The 11,078-nt window shown below is 38.5% G+C and overlaps 1 protein-coding gene across 1 annotated transcript in view; it reads left to right on the forward strand.

Annotated features, from left to right (window-relative positions):
- Nucleotides 1-5,612, forward strand: part of RYR2 (ryanodine receptor 2) — a 1,389,277-nt gene extending 1,383,665 nt beyond the window's left edge. Inside the window, 1 exon segment of the mRNA XM_033937646.1 lies at nt 4,323-5,612. Within this exon segment, the coding sequence (XP_033793537.1) occupies nt 4,323-4,418 (96 nt within the window). The 3' untranslated portion in view covers nt 4,419-5,612.
- Nucleotides 5,613-11,078: the final 5,466 nt, after the last annotated feature.

Here is an 11,078-nt window from a genome sequence, read left to right on the forward strand (position 1 = left end):
TCAGGCCAAGCTTTAATAGGACCTTCCTCATGTTATTCAGACCATCAGGGGCATCTACTCTATTGCAAATTTTGGTATCATCTGCAGAGAGGCAAATCTTACCTGATAGTCCTTCAGCAATATAACTTACAAAAATGTTAAAAAGAACAGACCCAAGAACCGAACTTTGAGACACACCACTGGTAACATCCCTTTCCTCAGAGCAATCTCCATTGACCACTACCCTCTGTCGCCTTCCACTCAAACAGTTCCTGACCCAGTTTGGCACTTTGGAGCCTATGCTGAGGCATTTCATTTATTTATTAGATGCCTATGTGGAACACTGTCAAAGGCTTTGCTAAAATTTAAATACACCCTTTATCAAATTCTCTAGTCATTCAGTCAAAGAAATTGATCAGATATGTCTGACAAGACCTCCCTCTAGTGAATCAATGTTGCCTCAGGTCCTGTAATCTGATGTATTCCAAAAATGTCACTATTCTCTGTTTTAAAAGTGCTTCCATTAATTTACTTACCACAGAAGTCAGATTTACCAGTCTACTTCTTCTTTACTTCCTACTTCTTCTTTACTTACTCCCTACTTCTTTACTTCCACTTTTGTGGAGAGGGACCACATCCATCCTTCTCCAGTCCTCTGGTACCACTCCTGACTCTAGATAAGCATTGAAAAGGTCAGCCAACAGAGCTGCCAGAATTTTTCTAAGTTCCTTCAGACCCCTCGGATATAACCCATCTATCTTCATCTCTTTGTTTACCTTTAGTTTAGCTAGCTCCTCATGAACACAATCCTGTGAAACTTGATCAGGGTCTAACACACCTCCATCCCTCTTTGCATTTGTCTTCTGCAGTCCTGCTTCCAGTGCTTGAGCTGTAAATACAGAACAGAAATATTTGTTAAGCAATTTAGCCTTATCTTTATCAGTTTCTACATATTTCTCCCCTTCTCACAATGCCATTTTTGCACTTCTTCCATGCTGGCTATTTTTTTCTTTCATTTGCATCTTTGCTTTCCTGCCTATTCAACTAGCCTCTCTTAACTTTTCTAGATATTTTTGCCTGTCTTCTTCTTTCAGCGATCTTTTGAGGTTTATGAAAGCTAACCTCTTTTTTTCCTTACCTTCTCAGAGTGGCCTTCTTTTCCTCCTTACTTTTACTTATTATCCTTACAAATTGGTTTGTTGTCCTTATAACAGCTCCTTTCAGTTTTACCCACTGCTTTTCTACTTCTTCCCGATGTTCCCATCATGACATCCTATCCCGGCCTACCGCTAGACAATCAGGTTTTATGGCAGGCCTGGTGGAGGCCTGCAGCAGGTTTGGAAGAGGGACGGGTGGTTGCTGACCCAAATGTAAACCGAAACTCCCATTTTTTGGGCCATTGTTTTGGCCCAAAATTTCAATTTATATTCGAGTATATACAGTAATTTGGGGAGCATTCCATGGGCAGAGTCAGCAGTTAGGCATAAAGTCAGTCCTATCTTTATGCAATAATCCATTAGTTGGTTAAGTGCTGATTATTGCACTTATCTGGTATGCATTAGCTGGAACCCAGAAATGCAATATTGGTGCCTGGACATGACTGGCATTAAATTTCTGGGTTTAACACCAGCAGCAGTCAGTAAAATTCTGATCGCTGCTTTCTGAATATGAGCCCTCCAAATTTAAACATGGAAAAGATGACCTATTATGTAATTACATTACATTAGGGACTTCTATTCCGCCTATACCTTGCAGTTCAAGGCGGATTACAAAAGTGCTAACTGGACATTTCCAGTGAAGTTACAACAGTTTTGGGTTTTGTTTTTTTTTTGGTTACAAGGGAGGAGAGGTACCTGGATTAATTCCGGAAGAACTTGCAAATTGGATATTAAATTGACTGTACGTTACTGTGTGATATAACAAATAGATTACAGTTAGAGTACAAATAAGATTACGTTACATTTCAGGGATCTGAATACTTGGTTGGTGTTTTGGGGAGGAAGAGATTATTTAAGTGGAGGTTTTGGGGGCGAATTTATCTAGGAGGAGGGAGAAGGGTTGGGTTAAGATATCTAGATAAATTTTTTGAAAAGTAGGGTTTTGATTTCTTTTCGAAAAGTTTTGAAGTCGCTCGTTGCCGTCAACAGGTTGGAGATGGAGTGGTTAAGTTTTGCTGCTTGCGTCGCCAGAAGATTATCAAACATCTTTTTGCGCTGAGTGCCCTTGAGTGGAGGGAAGGCAAAAGGGTTCGGAGTTCTTCTTTGTCTTGAGGTGAGGATCTGGTTTAGGTGGTTGTTTAGATAGGGAGGGGCGGAGCCGTTTAATGCTTTGAATAATAGACAGTAGAATTTGAATTGAATTCGTGCTTGCATAGGTAGCCAGTGAGAGTCTAGGAAGGCAGTTGTAATATGATCATATTTTCTCAGGGAGTAGATCAGTCTGAGGGCAGTGTTTTGTATAGTCTGAAGTTGTTTTATCATGTTGGCAGGACAAGGTAGATAGAGGGAATTGCAATAGTCCAGTAGACCTAAGACTAGGGATTGGACAATTAGCCTGAATTAGCATTGTTTTTATCAACAATGGCTTTCACATATCTTGATGTGCTACCAAATTCATCAGAAGGGGAGCTCACACCAGAGTGAGATTGTCTCACCAACAGACTCTTCATGGGTAAACAGCCAGTAAATATGTGAATGTGATTGAATCAGGGTTTTACCACTGTCATTGTTAAAGATTTGATGCCCATCAACTTTTGGGCTACAACTAGTAGGATGCATCAATGATATGTTCCCCAGAAGTGCTACTGGAAAGCAATAACACAAATCTAAATAAGCCCTTAGTGCAGAAGGCCATGACTTCTCATTGATCTTCACCTTGGTTTGTATAGAGATACTCTCAGCTGTACAAAGGAACTCTCCAGAAACCAATTATATAAGACACATAAGCACTTGTCTTCATAAAATAAGTAGGTGCTCTATTATAAAACTGTCCTCATGATTTCCTTTGAAAATTGGGTATATAGGAAGTGCAATACATAGAACTACCAAAATATACCAAAATGACACTGGAGGTAATTCTTTTCTTTTTTTTTCTCTTTATCTATTAATGGACGGGAACAAGCCTCAGAATATTGAGTGTTAGGTTTTCATCCATATAGGGTTCTTTCACTGGCTTGAACCCATCCTCCCTACCATTTTTCTAACATTAATAGTCCCTTTAGTATTAAGTAGTAGTTTTAATGTAAAATATTGAAGAAATAAAAAATCATATTTAATGTTAGAAAAATGGTAGGGAGGATGGGTTCAAGCCAGGGATGTGAATGTGAGTAAGAGAAGAGAAGTGTCTTTCTCTTTGAAAGAACCCTATATCGGTGAAAACCTAACACTCAATATTCTGAGGCTTGTTCTCGTCCATTAATAGATAAAGAGAAAAATAAAGAAAAAAAGAGAAAAGAATTACCTCCAGTGTCATTTTGGTATATTTTGGTGGTTCAATGTATTTTATTTAATTGATAGATAACCATCAGGTTTTTTCTACTTTTGGTATATAAGAAGTATGCATATTTTCTGTTTCATTTGCAGTTTATTTCATTTTGATGATTTAAAAACAAAGAAATGAACAACAAACCAAATTTTAAAAATATAAAAACAAACAAACAAAAAAGAGTCGGGTATGATCACATCTCAAAAAATTCTGCATGTAAAATTTGAACTTCATCTCTCATTTTAGTGATTTGGCCTTCCATGGAGGTTTTTCTTCTGTCATTTTTTATTTTCTTAATTTTGATACATGCATTTCCTTTTGGATTTTATGTGTTTAGAGATGTTTTAATCTGTATGTGCCACAGATATTTCTGGTTTATTTCCATAAATAAGTTTTCTAAACCAATCAACCAAAATCTGTCCGATTCTCACCCTGGTTTCCCAAGCCTCTCCCACTGCTCTTCCCCTTGTCTGCTTGCTCCTGTCCTGCTGGTGTGGTAGTAGACAGTGTTCTTCTGAAGCTCTGCTATACAACAACATGAGACCAGACATGATGCCACTGTTGTGTGACAAATTTGATAATAGCACTGGTCTTATGTCAGGGTCATTCTCTATTCCTGCAGTAATGGGACAGAAGAAACATGCCTCATGAAAAATCTATATATGAAGCTGGGATGAGGCTCTTAGGATCAAACGATAACACATGAGGATTTCTTTAAGGTGAAAGAAGGGATTATTTTAGAGCAAAAAATGGAATTTCATAGGTTCTTCTTTTCCTTCTTTCTAATGAAAGTACTTACTCTATATACTTAAGAGAGAGAGAGAAATTCTGACTTATTGACCACTCCTCTTGTCTTATAGGAATCCTATGTGTGGAAAATGTATCAAGAACGTTGCTGGGAGTTCTTCCCAGCTGGTGATTGTTTCCGAAAGCAGTATGAAGATCAGCTTAACTAAGCACTTGTTGGAAACGTAGAATGCACGCACATATACACACATTTCTTGGGAAAATCTTGCAAGATTCTGGAATCCACCAAAGTTACATCTTTTTCTGATTCAAGAAGCCTGTGTTCCTGTGATAATCTCCCTGCTTTTATTTTGCTCATAGATTCGCTGCGAAACAAAACAAAAACGTTCCAATAGAACAATTACAATAAATATTCACAAATTTACTAGAAAAACAAACCGCAGGAAAACTGCAAAAGAAATATGTGTAACCCAAATACACCAACGTACCTGAGACTGCCGCAAGTTTCCTTTCATCTAGGGACAACTATGTGCAGAGGAGCAAAACATGACCATGCATTCAATCTATTTATTTCATTACATAGGAAGGAACTCTGAAGTAATTTGAAGAGCACCAAGATATGACGGCGTAATAGTGCCTTACTTATGGTTGAGCTATGCAGAAGATGAGTGCATGACATCCTTTCTTTTCCTTATGTCCTCCCTTTTCCTCTAACTTATTTTGTTTTGGGTGGGTGAGGGTGGTTGATTGGGCATTGCTTTTAAAGAAGACTGTGGCTTGTCTCAGGATAAGACTAGACTCTTCATCAAACTAAATCTATGTATCCCCTGCCTCTAAAATTCTAGTTTGGTTTTTTTTCCTGGTAATGCTCAGATGCAACACTGCAACTTTACACGTCTTTGTATGAAAACAGCAAGACTACAAAAATCTTTAAGAAATGTTTCACTGCATGTTTATTATGCAAGTTTAAACAAAAAAAGAAGAAAACTATTGATGCAAGTTGATCAACGTGACAAATTATTCACGGTTACTCTATCCATAGTAATAAAGTGTTGTGAGCTTTATTGTACATTTGGATCCAGCCTCAGCCTACAATACATATGTTATGAACTTGACCATAGGGCATCTATGTTTATTTTGACACCTGTGATAAATAGTGGAGTTGAAGACTTCTTATTAGACCATGTTTTCAATCAAAGCTGAAGCAATATCCATTCAGGGATTTCATCAGTTGCCATCGTCTGTCATCACTGATGTGTACAACACCTGTGCATCTTCATTTCTTTTGGATTGTTATGCCAATCTTCTTTATGAATAAAATGAACAATTCAGAAAAGAAGCAAGATTTTTTTTTTGCAAATAATGACTATTTTTAATGGCTCTACTGTTGTAGCTATGTTGATTGAGCCTGCTTAAACTGTTTTATTAAAATCTGGGTAACTCTGATGCTGTGTGTGTGTGGGGGGGGGGGGGAGAGACTCCAAAATCATAGGGATGTGGATTAGAGTACATTCAGTTTGATAGTGTGCCTTAAAAAAATTCACATGGGCTGAATCAATTTAATGCAGGGGTCTTAAAGTCCCTCCTTGAGGGCCGCAATCCAGTCGAGTTTTCAGGATTTCCCCAATGAATATGCATGAGATCTATGTGCCTGCACTGCTTTCAGTGCATATTCATTGGGGAAATCCTGAAAACCCGACTGGATTGCGGCCCTCAAGGAGGGACTTTGAGATCCCTGATTTAATGCATGTTAATCTATGAATTAGCACTCATTCTCCCCAATTCTATAAATGGTACCCAAAGTTTAGTGTGTAGTTAGGTGCATGGATATAGAATAGGGTCAGTTATGTGGGTAACTTAGGAGCCCTTTTGCTAAAGCTTAGCACACTAATAGAACTAGTGCATGTAAAATGCTAATAAGCCTATAAGTATGAATGGGTTTCTTAGCATTTAGGGCCTGATTCTAAAAAAAAAAAAAGCATTAATGGTGCATTAATTGGCTCTGCTGATTAAAACTCAATTAAAATGCCATTAAAAATGGAGGCTCTTACGGGCGCCTCTAAAAAGAGCACCATTATCACCCCTATGGAAACACCTTATGATGCCTAAGGTAGGCATGGTTAATGCCGGAAGTGGCATTAGGCATCATAAGGCGCCTCTGTGGATGTGATTCTCGTGAAAGGTAGGGGCTGGAAGTTTAGGTTATGAAAACTGTGGCCTAAATTTCCAGTGGTTTCCTTTCATGTAGCCGAGATTTTATATTCAAATATATTTATTGAGCACAACAATAGTAAGTAACAAGCAAAGCAAACAAGCTCAGTATTTTAAATAACAAAATCTATACCTATAAATAACCCAACACGAGATTTTATAAACATCATCATTGTGTGATTGACACATGATCAGTGGCTGTTTTTAAGATGGCCTCCGATAACAATCCAAAAACACAACTGGCAACAAACCTTTTTTCACCTAGTGCGAATAAGCCAAAATATATAGGACACAGATAAATGCTAATCAAAATATCTGAGATAATACTAATGGGACATCAGTACGGGCCAAGTTCACTACTAAGAGCAAGATTTAGCCCCGGGCAAGATCTCATAGATGACAAGCACCGGACTTTTGTATCAATAAATTTAAAACATTGGACATAATGATGTATGGGGCACGTCTTATTTAGACCTTGTGTCTGGTGCTGATCTTGCCCGGGGCTAAATCTTGCTCTTAGCCCGTACTGATGTCCCATTAGTATTATTATCTCAGATATTTTGATTAGCATTTATCTGTGTACTATAAATTTTGGCTTATTCGCATTAGGTAAAAAAAAAATTTGTTGCCAATTGTGTTTTTAGATTTTTGTATTTGTCTAATTGGCAATTGTTCTGGGTTCCTTTTTGAGGCCTCCGATAACAGTGCCATTTACAGAATCCGGGCCTTTTCTATTAGTGCATGCTAAGCTTTAATAAAAGGGCCTCTTAATTTGTTAATTGGTGCTAAATTGGTACATAATAGGTGATATCAATAATTGGCCTTAGCAAACACTAATTAGTTATAATTTGTAGTTATCTAACTGATTTATGCCTTTATTCTATAAACTGAGGGCCCGATTCCGTATATATTGCCTATAAAATTGGTGCTAACTAGTACAGCGCTAAGCGTTATTTGATAAAAGTTACATGCACCTTGTAGAATCATACCTAGTGCTGTTATGCATCGTAACTTTTAGGCACATCTATTTATGACAAGTTTTAATTAGCCTAGTTGCCCAGGCCTAGGTTGTGCACGCATTGACGATTAAGGGGTCCTTTTACAAAGGCGTGGTAGTGGTTTAACGCGCGGAGTACCGTGTGTTAAACCGCCTGCCGCGCTAGTACCTAATGCCTCCATTGACAAGGCGTTAGGATTTTAGGCCGCCACGGGGGTTAGCGCGTGATGAAATGACCAACGTGCTAACCCCCGTAGCGCGCCTTGATAACAGGAGCCCTAAGTCAAAAACTTGCACATAACTTTAAAAAATGCCCACAATCTGCCTCTACCCATGCCCACTTTTCAATACACGCACTGGACAGGATGCATAACTACCAAGTTGTGCACATAACTTTCAGTTAACTCCAATTAACATCAATTATGAGTTAATTGCCAATTATTGGTACTGAACAGGCCTATTAAATTGTGCATGTATATCAGCTACATGTACCGATCTATGTGTACAACTTTAGCGGGCAGATAACAGAATTTGATGTGGACTTCAGTTCTAAGTGACACTGCCATTATAGACTTAGCATGCATCATTCTGGCACCATTTTTGAATTTACTCTATTATGTTGATTAACACATATAAAAAAGTTCAGTGTGTTTAAAAGCTTTGTTTAAAACAAATATGTGAAACTAGGGGGAAAAGGCAAACAAAGCGAAACTTTTGACTCTCTGAACATACCTACAAAAAGTCCATCCACATGCAAAGTGCACAGCTATTTTGCATTTGTGGACTTTGTACATACTTTTCCTTTCATAACTGCCCATAGTTAAACTTTCTTGCAGACTAAATTTGATAAGGAATATTTTACAAACATTTAAAATAAAATATGGTGATAATTTTATAAAAGGATGCTTATGTCCTATTGGTGGAAAGATACCTATTATATAGTATAAAGACAATCTGGTCAATATTCAGCCAACAGCGGTCAGCATTTTTTAAACATTGTCCATTGCTAGCTAAATTAGGCCCCAGTATTCAATATTAGACCAAGTTCATTGAATATCTGGAGTAAAATCAGCCTGTGCTAGCTGCCAGGTCTTATGTGAAGGATATCTGGCTAGATCTACCCCCCCCCCCCCCCCCACTATGACTGAAATCCCCTTTCCCTCCCTCCCACCCACCCCCAGAGCATCAATAAAAACCCTTCTGATCCTCTACCACCACCACCCGAAATATCAGCAAAGCTCCTTCCTATCACCCCATCTTCCCTGCCCCCAAACATCAAAACCATCACACCCCTCAGGTTCCTTTCAGGCCTATATACCTGATCTTGGTGGTCTAGTGGGGAAATAGGCAGGAAAGGATCCTGTGAGGAGTGGTGGTGTTGATGGAGAGCAGGGGATCGGCAGGGGCTTTGCTGATGCTCCAAGGGGGAGGGGAGGAATGGAAAAGGGATCAGCATACTTCAGGCCAATATCCAGAAACTAAGTGGGTATAGGTCAATATTTAGTGCTGACACCCACATACTTAAACAACCAAAGTTAAGACTGCTATTTATACAATCCTATTTGATTGCTTGTCTATGCAGGCATGATATATTACAGCGCCCACATAGCTGCAAGCTCCTCCCTGATGCTGTCCTTGGAATTGTCCTCTGTGGCTCATTTCAAAAATGACTGCTCAGAGCTGATATTCAGTTGCATTGCCTGGTTAAATGCTACTGAATATTGTTGGCTGGCCTGCTGAGCACAATTTAAGCGGGCAGGAGCCTTTCCTGCCTATTTAAATTACTTTGAATATTGACCCCTGAAGGAGGTGATGGAAAGGAAAATGGTGACGGAATTCAAAAAAGCATGGGATAGACACAGAAGCTCTCTAATTAGAAAATGAATGGTATATATTGAAGAACTAAGGGCGATACAGACTTGCATGATCTGTGTTCCGTATATGGCAGTTCAGTATAGGGAGGGCTGGGGAGGACAATGAAGACATTGCTGGGCAGACTTTATGGTATGTATCCCACAAGCAATGAGATGGTTGGTTCGGTTGGAGTTACCTTTGATGGCAATTCCAGAAGTTGGGACCTAAGGACAGTAATGGGCGGAATTTAAGATCTATTGCCCAGATATATCAAAGAAAAAAAAAGACAATTTAATATATGAATTTATAATGCATGCAACTAATGGGCAGACAGGATGGACCGTTCAGGTTTTTTCTACTGTCATTTACTATGCTACTATTTAAAATAGAAATCCAGAACTAGCATCAGCAGTACACAAATTCTCTAGCATAAAGCTACACCTGCTCTGAAAAACTTCTTTATGCATGTACATGTGTGTTTTAGAAAATAATATCTGCTGTTCACCTTGGTTGCCTCTCGAGTAATACTTTTTTGCTTTAATTTGAATTTTATGCCCTTGGGACCAATGATTGAATTGTGGGACATTTTAAGGCAAGTTTATTCTGCCCTTCAGCTATCCACTGTGATGGTCCCCCTTGCTACGCTTTTGAAGGTGGTGTTTTCAATTTATGACATTTATTTCAATTAAGTTGTAGAAATTTTTGGGAAGTGCTTTTATTTTGTAAAATACAAACATACTTTATGCCTCATCCACCCAAACTACGCTCTTGGGAATGTCTACCTGTGTCATGCATGTTAAAAAGTACGATCTTGTCAGCTGTGTAGTTATATGGTCATATTTTGCGTGCTATTTTATAAAAGTCCCTTTACATGTAGAAATATGTTTTAAAGTTAGCCCTTGGATGTGTATTATTTCCCAGGAATGCCTATCCTAAAGCCAGCTTAAATACAGCATCCCTCTAATTCTATACATAAAGCTTAAAACTGTGCAAACAAATTTGGGCATGTGCCTAAATTGTATAACAATTTAATTGCTTAATGACCCAATTAGTGCTAGTAATTAGAGACTAACAAATATTTGTACTTTTTAGCAATAATTGGAATTTATGCATGAATCTTAATGGTCGCTATTCTATAAAGATATATGTGTGTTTTGCCATTTGGATCTGAAAAACGGGCATGGCCATGGGAAAGACATGGCCAGATCAGGGGCATTTCTAGGAATTCCTGAAACAGTCCTAACATCAAACTTACCGTCCTTCTTCCCGCCACACAGAAACTACAAGACCTACTCTTTACCTCTCTAGAAATGACAAACGATCTTTCATTGTAACCACCATTTTTAACTCTTTTGTAATCCGCCTTGAACCACAAGGTAATGGCGGAATAGAAATCTCTAATGTAATGTAATGGTATAGAATTCAGTGGATCTGCACCTAATTTAGGCCCCCTTTTATCAAGCTGCATTAGAGTTATTTATCACTGGCCACTGCGGTAAAAGCTCCAATGCTCATAGAATTCTTTTGAACACTGGAGCTTTTACCACAGCATCTGGAGATAAAAATCCCTTACGCAGCTTATTAAAAAGGGGGCCTTAGACTTGGAGATTTACCCTAGGGTTCAGCTAGTTAAATCCATGTATCCAAAATTGGTGCAGATCCCAGTGCTAAGTAGAGAATGACGTGGAAACAATAATTCATCCCATCCCCGCAGTCTTAATCTTCTTCCCCGCCTCTTCCCCCTTAAAGCAGAAATATGATTTTAAGCAATTTTATGAGCCTAGGGCATTGCAAGTAAACATTTTGG

The sequence above is a fragment of the Geotrypetes seraphini genome, chromosome 3, assembly GCF_902459505.1.
Source record: "Geotrypetes seraphini chromosome 3, aGeoSer1.1, whole genome shotgun sequence".
Lineage (NCBI taxonomy): Eukaryota > Metazoa > Chordata > Amphibia > Gymnophiona > Dermophiidae > Geotrypetes > Geotrypetes seraphini.